General features: G+C 31.1%; 1 protein-coding gene across 1 annotated transcript; it reads left to right on the forward strand.

Moving 5' to 3' along the window:
* The first annotated feature begins 9,454 nt into the window (after positions 1-9,454).
* Positions 9,455-13,855, forward strand: LOC111879307 (proline-rich receptor-like protein kinase PERK14). Its single transcript, XM_023875761.3, has 2 exons — positions 9,455-10,550; positions 12,741-13,855. The coding sequence occupies exons 1-2, from the start codon at positions 9,600-9,602 to the stop codon at positions 13,725-13,727; spliced, it is 1,938 nt and encodes a 645-aa protein (XP_023731529.1). The 5' UTR covers positions 9,455-9,599; the 3' UTR covers positions 13,728-13,855.
* Positions 13,856-21,288: the final 7,433 nt, after the last annotated feature.

Genomic DNA, 21,288 nt, shown 5'->3' on the forward strand with positions numbered 1-21,288 from the left:
TTGCGACGGAACATTTGGAACTTGCATCGGATAATATTGGCCAACATTTTGGTATTGGAATGGTAGTGGCGATTGAATGGGAGAATCGAGTTGGGGGCGGTAAACTCCGTGCTGGGATGAATCGATAGCAAAAATGTTGCGAGGAGGGATGTTTATACTCGAACCATGACTTTTTTTTCCGTCGATTGGAACTTGGGTTTTGTTTGTCGGGATTCATTTTTTTGGTTGATAGGAAATAGAGAGTATAGAGAATATTTGATATGTTTAAAAGTTATGTATATGTATTTATAGTAGTTGTAAAAGGATAAAAAAAAATAAAAAAATTAAATAAAAAGTAGCCGTTACCAGCCACAGAAAAAAAAATTACTTTTCTACCGTTACACAACGGTATTTTTTCAAAAAAAAATAATAAATAAAAAAATAAATGGCCAATCACAGCAGGAGAGAGAGAGAGAGAGAGAGAGAGAGAGAGAGAGCGAGAGAGGCTCCCCTCTCCGTTTCCCGCACCCACCTTACCCGCGTTGACGGTGCGGTGTTCCGCCGAGCGGGAAGGTTCTCGTGGCCTTTCCCCACATCCGCTCCGTCTGGCCTAATCTTATTCATTATAAAAAGGTAAGATTGCCAAACTATTAGCATAGAAGAAAGGAGAAAAAAGGAAGGAAGAAGTCAAGAAGGAGGATATGGGTTGCCTAGTAAGAAGGGGGCATTGTCGAGTTCACGCCGAGTCCACATCATATATGCCACAAATCTTTAATTGTGACATCCCCATTTTTCACAGCCAGAATAATATAACTATCATGTTTAAACAATCAAACAATCAACCCAATTACCCATCCCCATTATCTTCTTTACTCTTAAGGATTTATCCTAAGAGTTATCTATTCTGCATTCGTTTATTCCGAAGTCCCTTACTTCCAGGGTTATAGGACTGGCACTAAATCCATAGCTGCCAATGTTCGTTCGTAAAGCACTAATTCCATAGCTGCTATAGTCTACTCATCGGGTACTAAATCCATAACTACCTGTATTTATCTAATAGGTACTAAGTCCATAACTACCAATTCCTAACATGTACTAAATCCATAGCTACCAGTGTTTAACTAATAGGTACTAAGTCCATAGCTACCAATTCCTAACAGGTACTAAATCCATAGCTACCAGTATTTGTCCAATAGGCACTAAGTCCATAGCTGCCGAGGTTATTTATTAGGCACCAAGTCTATAGCTGCCTATGTTTACTCACATCATCTTTTATCTCTCATCATTCATCTACCCATGTCATACCCAACATATTCACATATATATAAAATACGTATACAGTTTAAATCATTTAAAACATGTATAAAACGTTCATCTAGCATAGACAACAAGTATTAAGATAATATGCACACATAGCACGTAGTTTATGTAAAATACTTCATATCTATGTGTAAGATGAAAGGGACTATGCACTCACCTGAAAGGTGGTGACTCAGCACTCGGACAGCGCTTCGATACTCTCAAAACGATTTTCCTTCGATAAAACCTAGTACCAATACCACTAGGGTTTAGTCTAACGATAACCGCGACAAATTAATTAGTGTGACTATTATTATTATTATTATATAAGCGTTAATAACACTCAATATAACTCATAATAATAACCCAAATAATTATTTTAAGGACCTAATAGCATTCCTATAATTATTTGAAAGCTATATTAAAAATTGCGTAAGCGTAGCACACTTACAGCGAATTTTATCGAAAACCAGAACTTAATTGGAGAAGCGTTTCGAAACCAAAAGACTCCTTTTTCTCGGGACTCCGGGAGCCTCGGGGCTTCCTTCAGGTGCTAGGGGATTTTTCCTAAGGTTTAGGGGTTTAGATGAGCTAGAGAGAGAGATATGAGAAATGTGTGAGAAATTCGGAGGAGTTCGGACCCTTTTTATAGGCGCCAGCAGCCTCGGTTACGTTGGGCGTACACCTTGGATAAGGTTGCCAGCCGAAGCCAGCTGTCTCGCACCGTCAGATGGATCAGATCGGACCTACGTTGGGCGTAACTTCTTCAGACGCGGGGCGTATTGCGAGGGCGGCGTGTCACAATCCGAAGCGAAGCCTTGGTCAACAAGCAACAGCCTAAATGTAGCCACATCATCAACCTCGCAACAGGTCTCGCAATTTTACTTTCCGACTTCTAAAAATCATAACTTTCGCATACGAGCTCCATTTTCGACATTCTTTATATCCACGCGAAGGTGAGAATGTACTCTACAACTTTATTTTAGACTGCATCGGCTAATTTTGAATCTATTTTAAATTTTATATTATTAACAGGCCGAGACAGGATTAGTCCATTAAATCCTCATAACTTCTTCATCCGACGTCCGTTTTCGCCCATCATTTTCTCATTACGCTACTTTTAACGAGATCTTCGATTCTCGTTTAGGTCGTGTCGGCTAAAAACCGCTCGATCTAATATTCAAATTCCGGGCTATACACTACTAATCCGAAACTTCGAAAAATCATAACTTCTTCATACGAAGTCAGATTTGGGCATTCTTTTTATCGATGTTCTTAGTTTAACATATTCTACAACTTTCGTTAAGAGCACTAAGGCTAAATCTCGTTCTATCGTAAATTCACTATTTACGCTTAACGGTGTCATGCCGATTCCGTTGGGAAACTTCGACGTGCCATAACTTCTTCGTTATAACTCGGATTTTGGCATTCTTTATATGTACAGAAACCTTGTGACATATACTAAAACTTGGTTAAGTTTATTTATTCTAAATAGTCTTTTGTCGAAAAGTCGTTTTCGACCCCTATTGCCTCTAAATTGACTAGCTCGGATCTGCGGGCGTTACAATTATCTCCCCCTTAGGATGATTACGTCCCGGAATCATCAACGAAACAGGGCTCGTATAATGACTCCATACGTCATCTCTTTATCCTAGGTAATAATTATAACTTCTATATTCCTTCAAGTCTATCTCTTAAACTTATTGATTGTAAGCAGTACTCGATCGTGCACCTGCTTTTTATCTCAGTTTAGACTCCAAATTATGACCTTCAAGTCACAATCTCGATCCTCACTGGATACGAACTTGAGATGAGTTCTTTTATTACTACTATGGATCGATGTGTCATATTCTAATGACCTATCATCGTATGTTGCAACGCTTAGACTTAGGTCTCTCAAATTCCGGAATGGAATATGCCTTCCTTCATGGTCTAATGTGATATAATCACATTTTTAACATGTAGCATTTCTAGCTACCAACTTCTTTAACAACAAGCGCGATACTTCTATTGATCGCTTTGATTTAAATCGTTTGGTTTAAGTCAGACACTACATCGAACTTGGTTCTCTGAACCATGCAACATACTCATCGTATTTGGACTCGATTCGATATGACCACTAGGGTCGGAATATCAACAATCTTCTTAGTCGTTACCGAAACAATGGTCACGACATACTTGAATAAAACGAAATCAATTACTAGCTTCTTGATAACCTTGTGACTTTCCCTAATCCAAGTGTGAGTCTTGTGCTTCCGGTAGCATAGGCCTCTACTACCATTCACACCAACTCATACTCGTCCAAAGTATCGTCTCGCAGTTTTCCAAGTCATTATCACAAAAAAACAATTTTTAACACATATAAGTGTGTCCAAACAATCATAAAAATTTCCCTAGACTCTACTAGGACTTCCTCCATGCGTATGTTCAATCATTACTTCTACTTTAACTCGGTTGGCGGTGGAAACTCCATACAATGGGACAACTTCAGGAATTACACCAATCGTTCCATCATCCCACCGATCGAAGGTGTACTTTGGACGTACCGTACTCTTCTAAACACACTGTTATTTTACCATACATATTCTAAAGGAAAGATACCACTCTTACGATATCTTCCGATAGATGTCATTCACTATCATAAGCCTTTTCATTTCCACCATTTACACAATTTGCTACCAGCCTTCACCATGACGTTACGTTCACGGAAGCATGCGTTCAGTGCATCAAGACGAGAGTATAGATAAAGAAGATTTAGACGTGTAAGTCTCCTTATTACTCCGAAAAGTTACATGCCAGTTCTAATATCGTAATTAAACGTTTAGAAACCTGAACACATAAAGTTTGCAGATCCGGTCAGCAACAGACCATAGATCCGTTCATATAATGCCTATCATAAATCATTTAGCACAAAAAAGCATGTTTAGGCATTTTCTCTAAATAAGCTAGTGCTTATGTCTATTCAGGTGTATTACCTAAATCCATTAGACACACTCTTCAAAATCATAGCTTAGCGTTCTGAGTTTAAGTCTAGAAATAAATCCATATTCTAGTTCGCTTAAACTAATGCTCTGATACCAACTGTGACATCCCCATTTTTCACGGCCAGAAAAGACCGATTTTGTTTATGCTTTATAAAAATCAGAGTACTTCTTTTAATAAAAATGTTGCGAATTTTGTTCCCAGAAAAACATGATAAATACATTATTAAAACATTTTCGAGGAAACGTATTTTATTCATTTTAAAACGTTTGGGATGTCATCGTTAATACAGAAACATAAGCATAAACAGAACTTACATTTATTTACACTAGTGATCTACATCTCTTTAAATCTCTCAGTGTAATGTGACTTCATATCAACACCTGTGATATAAATAAACTGAGTGGGTCAGGTTGGGAAACCTGGTGAGTACATAGAGTTTTCAACCCGCAATAATATAATTATTATCTTTAAACAATCAAACAATCAACCCAATTACCCATCCCCATTATCTTCTTTACTCTTAAGGATTTATCCTAAGAGTCATCTATCCTGCATTCGTTTATTCCGAAGTCCCTTACTTCCAGGGTTATGGGACTGGCACTAAATCCATAGCTGCCAACGTTCGTTCGTAAAGCACTAATTTCATAGCTGCTATAGTCTACTCATCGGGTACTAAATTCATAGCTACCTATGTTTATCTAATAGGTACTAAGTCCATAGCTACCAATTCCTAACAGGTACTAAATCCATAGCTACCAGTGTTTAACTAATAGGTACTAAGTCCATAGCTACCAATTCCGAACAGGTACTAAATCCATAGCTACCAGTGTTTGTCCAATAGGCACTAAGTCCGTAGCTGCCGAGGTTATTTATTAGGCACCAAGTCTATAGCTGCCTATGGTTACTCACATCATCTTTTATCTCTCATCATTCATCTACCCATGTCATACCCAACATATTCATATATATATAATACGTATACAGTTTAAATCATCTAAAACATGTATAAAACGTTCATCCAGCATAGACAACAAGTATTCAGATAATATGCACACATAACACGTAGGTTTATGTAAAATACTTCATATCTATGTGTAAGATGAAAGGGACTATGCACTCACCTGAAAGGTGATGACTCAGCACTCGGACAACGCTTCGATACTCTCAAAACGATTTTCCTTCGATAAAACCTAGTACCAATACCACTAGGGTTTAGTCTAACGATAACCGCGACAAATTAATTAGTGTGACTATTATTATTATTATTATATAAGCGTTAATAACACTCAATATAACTCATAATAATAACCCAAATAATTATTTTAAGGACCTAATAACATTCCTATAATTATTTGAAAGCTATATTAAAAATTGCGTAAGCGTAGCACACTTACAACAAATTTTATCGAAAACCGGAACTTAATTGGAGCAGCGTTTCGAAACCGAAAGACTCCTTTTTCTTGGGACTCCGGGAGCCTCGGGGCTTCCTTCGGGTGCTAGGGGATTTTTCCTAGGGTTTAGGGGGGGTTTAGATGAGCTAAAGAGAGAAAGTTTAGAGAGAGAGATATGAGAAATGTGTGAGAAAGTCGGAGGAGTTCGGACCCCTTTTATAGGCGCCAACAGCCTCGGTTACGCTGGGCGTACACCTCGGATAAGGTTGCCAGCCGAAGCCAGCTGTCCCACACCGTCGGATGGATCAGATCGGACCTACGTTGGGCGTAACTTCTTCGGACGCGGGGTGTACTGCGAGGGCGGCGTGTCACAATCCGAAGCGAAGCCTTGGTCAACAAGCAACGACCCAGATCCAGCCACGTCATCAACCTCGCAACAGGTCTCGCAATTTTACTTTCCGACTTCTAAAAATCATAACTTTCGCATACGAGCTCTGTTTTTGACGTTCTTTATATCCACGCGAAGGTGGGAATGTACTCTACAACTTTCGTTTAGACTCCATCGCCTAATTTTGAATCTATTTTAAATTTTATATTATTAACAGGCCGGGACAAGATTGGTCCATTAAATCCTCATAACTTCTTCATCCGACGTCCGTTTTCGCCCATCTTTTTCTCGTTACGCTACTTTTAATGAGATCTTCGATTCTCGTTTAGTTCGTGTTGGCTAAAAACTGCTCAATCTAGTATTCGAATTTCGGGTTGTACACTGCTAATCCGAAACTTCGAAAAATCATAACTTCTTCATACGAAGTCAGATTTGGGCGTTCTTTTTATCAATGTTCTTAGTTTAACATATTTTACGACTTTCGTTTAGAGCGCTAAGGCTAAATCTCGTACTATCGTAAATTCACTATTTACGCTTCCCGGTGTCGTGCCGATTCCGTTGCGAAACTTCGACGGGCCATAACTTATTCGTTATAACTCGGATTTCGGCGTTCTTTATATATACGGAAACCTTGTGACATATACTAAAACTTGGTTAAGTTTATTTATTCTAAATAATCTTTTGTCGAAAAGTCGTTTTCGACCCCTATTGCCTCTAAATTGACTAGCCTGGATCTGCGGGCGTTACATTAATACTCCCTCCGTCCCAAAATTATAGTGCATCTTTCCTTTTTGGTTTGTCTCAAAATAATAGTCCACTTCTAAAAATAAATAACATTTTTACCAAAATACCCTCTCATTATTACTTAACCAACTAAGCATTTAATGGAACATTAAATGCAAAGTAAGAACAAAACTGTCATTTTATTATATAAAGTTATTAGTAATTAATGTTTTTCTTAATCTGTATGTTTTTTGTCTGTGGACAATAATATTAGGGCGGAGGGAGTACATTATTAGCATTAACTATTAACATTTAAGTTAATTTTATTTAAAGTTTTTTATCAATAGATCGTGTAATTAATATTTTAATACATATACAATTCTATATTATATAAATCTTTAATACATTATTAGCATTAACTAAAGGACTATTTGGTAGTATCTGAATTTTTAAGAGCTGAAATTTTAAGAGGTCTGAATTTTTAAGATCTGAATTTTCAAATACTGTTTGGTTGAAACCTCTGAATTACAGTGCTGAATTATAAAAATGACCATTTACCCTTCTATGTTTTTTTTTTGTTGAATTTAATGTTTTTTGTTTATAAAATAACCGAATCAACTACTTGAATAATTATAAAAAAATATACAAACACCATATAAAATCCAAATTAAACATAAATGAAAATTAAACATATATCCAAATCAAGCATAACTCTATCATTTCTTGACTATACTCAAAGCAACTAATTACAATAATACATGAAAATCAAGATTTCATATCACAAATGAGAAACCTATTTCTTAATTGTTGTACCCAAAACAACTAAAAGCTCCAAAACAATGATAACCTAAAATATATCTAAAAAGGTAAAATCTTCTATTCTTTTGTTAATTTTAACTTATTCCCCAAAATACCATTTTTGTGTAAAACATAATTTCTTTACTTCAATCCATAATAAATGATGTTAATGAATGTCTGGTATGAAATCTTCTCCACTAATAGACATCTCTTGTTCAAGATATAGCATCATACTTTTAGTTAGTAAATCCATAATATGTTTATAATCAATTTCATAGATTTCAACATAATTTCACAAGATTTCACAAATTTTTTAGAATTCATAAGCATACTTTCGTAACAACAAATCAAAAGAAAAAAATACCTCATTTGTTGTTGTTGGAAAGTAGAAAAACAAGAGAAACAACAAAAATCAAGATTTCACAGCAATGTTTTCCACATTTTCAGCAAAATTTCACAATAAAAACGAAGAGAAACAAGAAATCAACAAAATTTTCAGAAAATTCGAAGAGAAAACAAAAAGAAACAAGATTTCATAGAAAAAACGAAGGAAAAAAAAAAGAAACCCACGATTTCATAAGACTATACACCATCAAATTTCAGAAAAAATAAAAGAAAAAAACAACAAGTTTTCTATGAAATCACCGAATTCAGGGATCACTTGGTTAGAGGAGAAATATGGAAGCATCTTCTACACTTGAAGAATGTGATTCAGAAGTAACATTAGGAAAAAAACGAGAAGAAAATAGGAGAAAAGAGAAGAAAAGCGAAAGAACCTGATGATGTTGCTGGAGTCGGTGACGGTGAAGGTTGCGGCGGTAGGAGATGGCGCTCGGAAGGGTGGCGACGGCGACAGATGACGATGGGAGGAAGGTCTTTGGTGGCGAGAGTATAACCAGACGATGGAAGCGAGAGAATCAAGCGAAAACGAACAGAGAGAGGGCTAGAGCGTCTTTTTTTTTTAGATGAGCTTCCAAGTCTGATTCGGTAAGTGATAAAATTCAGATTAAGACCACAAAATAAGAGGTAAACAAACAGTCAATCTTACCGATTCAGACCTACCGCTTATTAAGTGGTATTATGATGCAAACAAACGGGGCCTAAACCACAAATCTAAAACTCAATGAAATAATTAAATTTTGAGAATTGTTGATAATAGAAAATTTTATCTACATCTCATAAATAAAGATTAGATGTAATCAATTTCAAATTTCCCGAGTACATATGAACCCTTTCATACATCTAAATTTTAATATTATAATTAGTATTCTAAATGAGCGTATTTACACTCTGTTGATAAAACAAGAAAACATTTTAAGAAAAATTCTATATACTAAGGGGTTGTTTATTAGATGGCGCTTAATGTTGAAAAAAATGTCTCCAACTTCTTAATGATTAATAGAAGGTAAGAATAAGATTGCTAAACTATTTAGATGCATGTTAATTACATGGTTTTTGATTCGTTCAGAGGTTGTTCGAGACTGTACCAAATGCATCGATCGAGTAGTGAGTGATACAAAGATAACCTCTAAAGGTTTCATTAAAAGGTTACCATGATAACCACAATTCCTAATAATTAGTGATGTTTATAAGAAAATTATTGTGCTCTTTTGATTGGTTATCAGACTTAAATTATTGCAAAAAAAAACTAGAGAGAAGTTAGAAGGTATTTGTCAACTCACCAAGTATTTGTCAACGGATTACAACATCAATTCCACCAGATCAACGGTTTCGCAATGGTCTACGACTATTAATAGTTTATGTCTTGCAGAGATAAAATAAAGACGAAACTTCATCCACCATCATGTGCAGTAGTGGGATTAAAGTATTCCATGGACTTATTATCATAATCAACGGTTATATATAATAATCTTTAAGCCAGTAGGTACAGTTTTTTAAGCAAATGAGTTCTGTCTAGATAAACATCGATATAAACAGGAAGCACAAAGCTACATCTAGCATACACAATCACCACGCGTTCATGCTTTCTTATTCAGTTTCTTTGTTCAAAAAAATCATCAATATATAAAAAAACAATGTCTTCTTCAGGGGAAAACCTAGAAAAGTATCGGATTCCACTCCACGAAATCCTGCGGGCCACAAGAAACTTCAGTTCTGAAACTCTGATTGGAGATGGTGGATTCGGTTTCGTCCACATAGGGCAACTCTCTGAAGAATGGAATGAACGCACAGTAGCCATCAAACGCCTTAATCGGGATGGTGGTCAAGGAAACAACGAGTTCCGTAATGAACTCGAGATGATTTCCAGTTTCCATCATCCAAACATCATTACTTTCATTGGTTACTGTGATGAGGCCAATGAGATGATCATAGTTTCCGAATTTGCTAAGAATCAAAGCCTTGATCATCATCTCCAAACGCCGGATAAGATTCGTGGCTTAACATGGGAACGACGTTTGAAGATTTGCTTAGGTGCAGCAAAAGGGCTCAAGTACCTTCATTCTGGCCTTGGGGAGGACAAAAGAGTAATTCACAGAGACGTGAAGAGTGCAAATATACTTTTAGATGATAATCTGGAAGCCAAAATCTGTGATTTTGGTTTGTCAAAATTTGGTGCAAGAAATCAAGAAGATACCCAAATTCATACAAGGGTTGCGGGCACGAGGTTTTACATGGATCCGGTTTACAACGAAAGAAGCAGGCTCACCAAAGAGTCAGACGTGTACTCCTTTGGAGTGGTTATGTTTGAAATGTCATGTGGGACACTGGTTTATCGTGAAAAGTGCTTCGGAGATGATGATAAGCCACAATATCTCATTGATGTTGTCCGAAGCGTCTATGATGATGAAAAAAAGGCTGCGGGGCCAGACAAGTTAATTGATCCTTATATTAAAGATCATGCTGATATGAACTCTTTTCATACATTTAACAAAATTGCACATGAATGTGTCAACCTGAAGTTAGAGCAACGCCCAACGATGGAGAGGGTCATAAGGAAGATTGAACGGGCATTCACAATTCAATTGGTAAGTCTTATCTTTCAATCATTTTAAAGAATATATATATATATATATATATATATATATATATATATATATATATATATATATATATATATATATATATATATATATATATAGTACAACCCGTAGAAACCACGGGTAACAAATAAAAAGAATATTGAAAATCGTAAAGGATAATAGAAAATTAAAGAATTATAAAATTTAATTAAATTAGTTTATTAAAAACACGATAGTAAAAAATTATTTTCTAAATAATAATGTATACACAAACGAATTTTTATTCAGATCAAAAGAAAAACCGAATTAAATTGAATATTGAATGAAAAAGGGTATAATTGAAAATTCATGTTGATGTAAAATGCTATGTGGAATGACACGTGGACAAGAATATATATATACACTAGGTGTGAGACCCATGTATTACATGAGTTTAATTAAAAAAAATAAGGATAAAATTTTAACAATTTGAAAAGATTGGATTTATAAGAAAATAAGAAAAAATTTTGAATTATTAAAATTAATGAAACTTTAATATATTGAATACATTATATATATAAACTCCTTCAAATAAATATTATATATATATATATATATTTATATATATATATATATATAAATATATATATATATATATATATATATATATATATATATATATATATATATATATATATATATATATATTACCTTACATATTAAATGTTGAATTTTAATTTAATAAAATGAAAAATACAATAAAATAACAAGTAGAAAATTGAAAATTGAAAAATTCTAGAAAATGTCATGTGTCGAAATGAAGGAGAAGATGACATGTGGCAAAAAACATTCATTTATTATACTATATATATATATATATATATATATATATATATATATATATATATATATATATATATATATATATATATATATATATGAATACGTATATTTACATATAAATATGTGTCATAGAAGTGATTATTTTCATAGAAGTGATTATTTATATACGAATATGGCAACCATGGGTGGTGGTGGAGGTAGCGGTTATTGGTTGTGGAGGTGGTGGTGGTGGTTGGTGGTGGAGGGAGGTGGTGTATTCATATATGAATACATATATATTTATATTTTTTATATGAATATTACTCAATCTCCTTCGGCCTGTTACGTTGGAGAATTTGTTGTAAAAAATAAATACTGACTAAGAATGATTCCTTCATTGTCAATTTTTTTTTTATTTTTCTCAATTGAACTTACCTTTATGTGTACGTATGTAGTTATATATGTGTGTGTGTGAATATATATATATATATATATATATATATATATATATATATATATATATATATATATATATATATATATATATATAACCCTTCCCTAGGTATAGGTTGTATGGAAAACAAAAATACACTAAAAATCATAAAAATAAATAAAAAAATATATTTAGAGATCACAAGTTTTATTTTTGACTTTATGTTCTTAAAATTCTTAACTTTTATTTTTGAAGAAAAACCAAAAAAGAAAGAAAAAAATCAATTTAAAATTTTTTTTTTCCAGCGATTTTATGAAAAAAAAAAAAGAAAAAAAGTAAACTACGATTTTTTTTATGTAAAGTCAAAAAATAGATTTGTGATTTCTAAGTATTTTTTTAATGAATTTTTATAATTTTTAGGTTTTTCTAAGGTTTTTTTGCTTTTCATATAACCATTTCCATATATATATATATATATATATATATATATATATATATATATATATATATATATATATATATATATATATATATATATATATATATATATATATATATATATATAATATCAAGACTATCTAACTATTTATTTTAGTTTTTACAATTTGTCCTAATTATACATTTGAACCTTCCTCTGTCAATTTGGTTTTTATTAAGTGATAACAAGTTGTCATTTTATTTGTTTTTTAATTTTGTCATTATCATATTGGTTATTGGTTATTGTTTATATTTTATGTATTTTAAAATTAATTAGAATAATTATTATACTCTGACCGAAATTATTGTCCATATTTGACTTTTGAAGTCTTTGTATGTCAACTTTGACCATAAATAACTTTATTTGTATTATATAATTTTTGATGAAACTTATAACAATAAAAATATATTTAAAAAACAATCTATCCATATATCTTGCATAAGAAGTGTGATTTAATCAAACCATGTTATGTTTTTATTCATAGAACCACATCGAATCATCTACACGAAGCTTAGAAAGTTTTCTAATTCCACTTGAGGAAATAAACTTGGCAACTCGCAACTTCGATCCGGAAACATGTATTGGAGACTCTGAATATGGTGCAGTCCACCGAGGACAACTCTATGGACGGTGGCAAAACTGCACCGTGGTCATCACGCGCTTGTATCCAAAAAAGTACTTAAACTGGAACCAAGATTTTAAGAAGGAGCTCGAGATGATTTCCAATCTTCACCATAAAAACATCTCCCGTTTCATTGGTTATTGTGAGGAAGCCAATGAGAGGATTATAGTTCATGAATATGCTGTTAATGGAAACGTTGCTAATTATATTGAAAATGTCAAGAATAAGTTGCCTAAACTAACATGGGCACAACGCCTGAAGATTTGCCTAGGGGCAGCAAGAGGACTCCAGTGCATTCATTTAGCTCTTGGGGTTGACAATAGAGAAACAGGGGGTAACATTAACTGTGAAAACATATTGTTGGATGAAAATATGGAAGCCAAAATTTCTTTTTTTGGTTTGTCAAGACAAAGTCCCACATACCACAGACCTTACGACCATATATCAGACAGGTTCTCATTTGGCGTAATAATGTTTGAAATACTGAGTGGACGTCGGGCTGGTGATCTAGACAAATATGTTGACCTAGAAGAGCAATTTGATGAACTTCAAGAATGTTACCGGAACAATCAACTCAATGTATTCACTGATGACTATATAAGAGATAAAATTGATAGCCCTTGTTTGAATACATTAATAGATGTTGCATATAAGTGCATAAAGAGGAGTTATCCCAGGCACGTAATATTGGATAAACTGACACGAGGCCGTGGGAGAGGGAGATGGAACAGGAGAGGGGGAGTGCGACCTCACGTAACACGTAGTAGGGATCTGCACTTTACAATGAATGAAGTCGTCGAGATGATTGAGGATGCAGCCGATTTAGAAGCAGATGGAAACCACCCATAAAGTGTAATTTGGGTATTTATTCTGTTGTTATCAAAGTATGGCTAGAAAACAAAAAATTGAAATTATAATGCTTTAAATAATTGGATTTTTTTTCTATTTAAAATGCATGAATAAGGAAAAAAAATCGAAATGAATTGATATGATCTACCATTACGTGAAAGTTGGATTTCATCTTTTTTTTTCCCATGATATTCTTTTTAACTTATAGAATATTAATATTTCGTTATTCATAATTTTCTTGCTTATGTTCTTAAGTGTGGTGTAATTTTTGTATGACATGATTTTTCATAATTAGTCACCTCTTATTCTGACCAGTTGCTATTGCTATGAAATAACTGAATCATATTTTCTGATTGAATTAGACGATAACAACTTATATCGTTATTTTTTATTTTGAATATACATATCCATTGTGGTATTGTGATGGTATAACTTTAATTTGTTGTATGAGCTTTCTTGTGGATATCTCTAAATATTATTAAAAGAGAACCTTTAATTCACCAATGAAGCAATCAAGGTCTTGTATTTCAATCATATGATTTCTACCTTTAGATCAAATTGATGACATCATCTTCTCCAAATAGAATTCAAACATTTAATTATAGAATATATAAATTTACCAATTACATTTCAAACACAATTACATTAAATTATAGAATCTTTAATTATAGAATATATTCATATTTAATTATAGAACCTATTCATACTTTCTAAAATATTTTACAATTTGGTCACAATTACATTTAATTATAGAATCTTTAAAATTAGTAATTATATTATCAATTGAAGCATATCATTCTATTTATATATGAGGCATCAGTTTCTCCATAAATCTAGCCAAAAACATGAATAGTCGCCCCCATCTTTCTCGTCTATTTTTTCTCTTTAACCAGAATTCCCTAATCCTATTCTCCCTCATGTCAATGGTTGTGCTTCAATTGATGTTTTGTGTGTTTATAACAGAATGTAGCACCATAAGGTAGTTCCTTTTTGCTCATGTATTCTTAGAATTTACGTATTGCCTCTTCCTTGCATCTCCAATTATCACACCTCTGTTTTGGCTTCACACAAATCCCGACAAACTGAAGCAAGCATCTCCTTCAAGACATCTTTTGACGATCTATGCCATCATTAATCCTAATTAATATTGTTTATAATTTAATTCCATTATTTATAGTTTTTGGCTTCAAAACAAATCTGATTAGTTTTTTCGTTTTAAAAAGAAAAACTCATTAAATAAGCATATCAATAGTTATGTTATCTTTAATATATATTAAAGAAAAACTCATGTATCAAATATATGTATTCATATATATTTTGATATTCTTTGTCACAGCTTACATGAAATCGATTAACTACTTTTCTGAAACTTTTCAAAGAAATAGGAAACTATATTACATACCTTTAATCTAGACAAAAAAAAATATACCCAGTTAAAACACAATATAACAAAGTACTTTGATAGAAAGGCAAATGCACCCTACCCATTTTCCTGTTCATGGTAATCAATTTTTTGTGTGTTCGTTTTGCATGATACTTCCATTTTTTATCCGAATGGTAAATCATTAATTTAGTATGTATAATGTTCATTAGAAGGGTAAATCAGTAATTTAATTTAAACATTGATCAAATTGTGAGCTGCTACTATTTCTGTTTGTTTAATAATCTCAATATGGTTACTGTTTTTTATTGTATATAATATCTTAAATTGTTGGCTGAATTACAGGGATTGCAATCTTGATATAGAACTCATATAATCTATAAAGATAAATATATGGTAATACCGAATGGAAAATGGAGGATAAGGGTATAATAGGAATAAAGAGATATTATTTAGTGTTTGAATGTAAACTAATATCCTAATATGATGGTTGAATTACAACATTTCTAATAGGGGTGTATATGGGGCGGTTTGGTTCGGTTATTGGTGAAAACCGAACCATAACCATTATGATTGGTTAATGCATTTTGGTAGCCATTGGGTATGGTTAATATTGGTTATGGTTAATTGTTTTTGTCGGTTAACGGTTTTGGTTAATGGTTAATATTGGTTAACCATAATGTTCAAAATAATATAAATGGCGAAAGTATAGTGGCATAAAAAATGAAAAGAGAATACAAAAAGTCGACACCAATGTTTGTAACCTAGCTTATAGTAGTAGAATAAAATGTGTACCTTTGATACTCAGAGTGAGATAACACATAGTCACATTCAAAATAAAAAGCATTCAATAAAAAGTATAAAAAATTAAAAAAATATGACATTAATAACTTCATATATTAATAATTGATATTAATATTAAAATAAAGCCAAACATTCATACATGTTCAATGCGATTAGTTCAAAAACTATAAAATAAAATAGTTAAACATTTATATTATGTGTTATCTGGATAAAAAAAAAACAATCACTCATATATACTGAATGTGATTAAGTCAAAAAATAGTAAATAAAAAAGCAATTTTTTTTAAGAAAAAAATACATTCTTAATATATCATAAAGTGAAGAACTAAAAACTTAACTTACCTAGAAGTTTTGATTATAAATTAAAAAAAATCCTTCGAATAGAATTATAAAGTTAAAACAATATTTGATTAGGATTAACAGTGTGAGAAGCCTCCGATTAGGATTATGAGTGTGAAGATTAAACTAATTGTGAATAATGTTTACAAAGTATAGAATTAGCCGATTAGCAATTACAACATTAATCAATAATCTAACTCAATGCATGATTGGAAAATTGTGTGTGTCTGTATGATCTCGTGATCATCCTTTGATGGTTTGATTGCACGTTCGTCTCCTGATAAGTGAGGATTAATGAATTATATTTTGGAAATTTAATGGGTCTTAAATAAGTTTGACTATATTATTTTATATATAATCCATAATTTGTATGCATTAAAATATAAAGTTAGCGGTTTGGTTAATAATGGTTCGGTTAACCTATAAAACCTTAACCGAACCATTTGTTATCGGTTAACAAAAATTATAAACCGAACCAACGGCTTTTAAAACGGTTCGATTATTATGGTTCGGTTATATCGGTTAATTTGGTTATGGTTTGGTTTTTTGGTTATTATGCTCACCCCTAATTTCTAACTTTAAATTGAAATCATAACTGAAGGTTATTGATATTGTTGAATGGATTTTTTTAAAATGTTAAGTACGATTTTAAGGTTTGGGGGCAGAAAGGTATATTCATTTGTGATACAATAAAGAAGGAATATTCGAATTTACCTTTTTGAAGGTATCAATAAACTTCTAAAATTATGTGATTTATTTTAATTTAATTGCAAATTAGATGCATAAAACCTTTAAGTAAGGAAACATAAGGGCAAAAAGGTAATTCAACTTAGGGAAATAGAAAAACATTGGGCTGGAAAAGAAATTCAACACTAGATATTGAGATGACACGTATACTAAAATGATTCTTTTAGCATGATATTTCCATTTTTTATCTGAAGACTAAATCATTAATTTAGTATGGACTATGTTCATCAGAAGGGTAAATTGGTAATTTAATTTTAAAATGGATCGAATCGGTTGTTGCTACTATTTATGTTTGTTTGATTATCTCAACTTAGTTACTGTTTCTGACCTTATTGTTGAATATAATAACTTCATATTATACCATTTTTAGGAATGTACGTGTAAAGTACATTACGATAACATTTTTAACAGTAACTTGTCATGATTTTTTTGTGTTGTAAATGCCTTTTAATTTATCTTTTATTCACTATTAAGGAGATGGATTTTATAAACAATTTAATCCAAAAAGGGTTAAACTATAATTATTCTAATTTGTATATGTTTATGTACAGTAAATACAAATTTCAAAGATATTCTATGACTAACAAAATTATGTTTCTATTTTTGGAATCTTATATAACATCATTCAATTTAGTTTAAGTCAAAGAGAACAAAAATGTATAATTTTTCATATTAAATTCTTAACCTATTAACTTGGACTCGATACTCAACAACCTCTAAATATTAATACATGAACCATATCAAAAGTAGGCTAAAAAGTTAGAATCTAAACTAGGAATGATCTTATTTCCTTGAATATCATATTTACGGTATTATAGAATTTTTTTATTTGATTATAGAATCAAATTGCATAATTACAATTAACATTTTTTTTATTTAACTTTGTATGTAGGTATGAAACAACAATAAGTATATTTTTGAAGGAACATTGTTCAAAATAATTTGTATAATCTAAAATACATGTTAATTTAGTTCATTTCTATACTTTCCTGTAAGATTGGAATTTTTTTGTCATGTTCCATTCAAAACATGGGTTATTAGAACAGACGCCTTAGGTGTTTGAAGAAATGTCTCAAAGAATCTGACACAAGTTCTCTACGCTCACCTCACAACCAGGTATAAATTTTGTTTTTTTTTTTCTAGATTTTTAGCATCATGTGTTTTTTATGTTTGCAACTTTGTAGTGTTACATGTTTTTTTTTTGTCTCATCCTTAGGTTTTTCTATCTCTGATAGGGCTTCATTTTTTATATTTATTGTAAACTATCGATTCAATCGATGTCACTTTGTTATGAATCTTATCAGCGTGATAAGATTCTAATAAATTGTCAATTTCTTGATCTTTTAGAAAAAGATGTTCTAACTGGATTATCATCTACGACCGTTGTATTCTATTTTGTTGATGAAGCGATCTATGATTTGGCCATGATGGTTTTTACGGATTATGTTTGGACTGATAATTGTTCATGTCATCAAAAATATACATCCAACAAAAAGTGAAAGACAATTTTTTAAATTAATACAATTATCTAACTTTAAAGGATCTTTTTTTAACTTTGATGGCATGTAACAAAGTTTTGGCTGAAATTTTCAATTTTGTCGGCATATAACATGTTATGACTTAAATAATGATATTAGATATTTGGGAAATAAGGTTTTCTTTGGTTCTTAAATTATTTTGTAGAAAGTGGTCCAATTTGGTTTCATTGATCTCACAAAAGGCAAGTCTCATGTCTCTTTTAGCATATCCATTAACTTTAATAGTTTATTGTCTATATTTGTTTTAAAAAAATGTTAAATCTTGATTTAGTGAATGTAAGTCAGGAGGAACTAAAGGTGCAAGAAGAGAAAAATATTAAATATGGGATGATCATGGTTATTTCAATCCAAAATAAAATTCTAAAGTAACAAATGCTAAATTAAAAACATAAACACTTGTAACGTAGAATACATATTATACTTCCCAAATAAATAACCAAAAACTAACCTCATCCCCAAATAAATTACATATTAACTAACATCAATAAATTATGGTTATAGTGTCTTGATTTTTAATTATACATTATAGAGAGTCGGTTAATATGTAGTCATTATTTTTATATTCGTATCGGTTTTGAACTACAAAAGCTATATTCAAATAATAAAAATGAAATGTAACATATACAATGGTAATAATGCAAAAATAACCTTCAAATTTGGTTTCATACAAAAAAAATAGTCTAAAACTTATTTCTAAAAGCAACAAGAAATAACAACGAACTTTCAAAAAGAAATGAGTAATTGCAACGAACTTTTAAAAACTATCAAGAATATATAATATAGGATGATAATAATGCTTAAAAACACCGAGTTTGATCTAATGCGAAAAAAGTAATTTTATATGAAAGTAGGACTGCAGTAATACTAAAAGAGCCTATATGTTTTTTATCTGATGCAAAAATGGTCGAAACATACTTCTAAATTAACAAGAAATAGCAATGAACTTTTAATTCATCTTGAATAATCATTTAATAGGTATATATGAAATATATGAATACTCGACAGGTAAGACCATCGACCTTAAAATGTATTGAAGTAAGCATTCATTTTTCCATTATTTTATCATTGTCATAAAATAAAAATAAAAAATCATCATGTATTTAAATTGTTTAATTCATCTCATAATAACAAGTAAGTTGTGTGCCTATTATGTATTTTGACATTTTCAATAAGTCATGGGTAATATCTAAATCGAGCAAACATAAATATTTTTATATTTCTTTGTTAGAGTTTTTTTATATTTATTATTTGGTAGGGGGGGGGGGGGATCGGGGGTTATGTGGTTCATTTCAAATAAACATAAATAAGTTGCTAGTTTTTAAAATAAAAAAAATCTATTTTGCAATATAACCATGAAATAACAATGTATTTTGAAAGTACATTGTCAAACGTTTGATTATACTTGTGCAGATCCATTTTTGCGCATGGTTAACTATATGTAACTGTTTCTGGTGTCACAAGTAAAAAAGGTTTGAAGGTACTTTGTGTCGATGAAGATCGATCAACTAATAAAAAAATATTGTCTACAAAGAGCCCTTCAACGACTATATATATTTACCAACCTCAGTGTATTTTATACACATTTTAATAATACAAATAACTCTGATTTTTTTATAATTATTCTGCAATATTTATATACATTTGTATTTTATTTATGTGTTCCCTGCGTTTAACACGAGTCAAAATCTAGTTCTATTAGTATAAGTCTTTTCTTTTGGGTTGCGAGTCTTCTCTTAATGTCATGTAGCTTACTAAAATTAGAAATGTATAAGCATTTATATTTCTTAATTATAATGTAATGTATTAGTAAGAAATAATAATACCACAAGCAACAACAAAAAATATGATAAAATAAACTATTATATGACAATTGAAGTTCCAGGCGAGGCATATAATATTTATGTTTGAACAACCAATTCCATGACCTAATGAACAACCTAATATATATATATATATATATATATATATATATATATATATATATATATATATATATATATATATATATATATATATATATATAGAGAGAGAGAGAGAGAGAGAGAGAGAGAGAGAGAGAGAGAGAGAGGGAGAGAGAGAGAGAGAGAAACAGGATCAGGTGAGAACTCTTTTTAAAGTGAGAACTCGTGAGTATATCTTTAAAAAATTGAAAAAAACATCTAAAAAATAAAAATCATAGAATCGAGCATAGTACTACATCTGAGAGAAAAAAATGGAAAAAAAAATTGGATCATTAAAATTGAAGCATGGATCATTTTTGTGATCCATGATTCAACTTTTATGATCCATGATTCAATTTTAATGATGTAAATTTGTTTTTCCAATTTTTTTCTCCCGGATACAGTACTATGCTTGATTTTATGATTTGTATTTTTTTCAGATTTTTTTTTTTCAGTTTTTTTAAGATGTCCTCACGAGTCCTCACTTTAAAAAGAATCATTACCAGAACTGGACCGTCTATATATATATATATATATATATATATATATATATATATATATATATATATATATATATATATATATATATATATATATATATATATATATATATATATATATATATAGTAGGTGTGAAACCCGTGTATTACACAGGTTGATTTAAAAAAAACTAAACATTAAAATGTAAACATAAAATATTTTTTAATGTATAATTTTAAAATAAAGAAAATACATATTTATTGCAATTTAATTTCACATATATACTAGTTGTGAGACCCGTACGTTATACGGGTTGGATAAAACAAAAAAAA

This window comes from Lactuca sativa, chromosome 1, assembly GCF_002870075.4.
Source record: "Lactuca sativa cultivar Salinas chromosome 1, Lsat_Salinas_v11, whole genome shotgun sequence".
Classification (NCBI taxonomy): domain Eukaryota; kingdom Viridiplantae; phylum Streptophyta; class Magnoliopsida; order Asterales; family Asteraceae; genus Lactuca; species Lactuca sativa.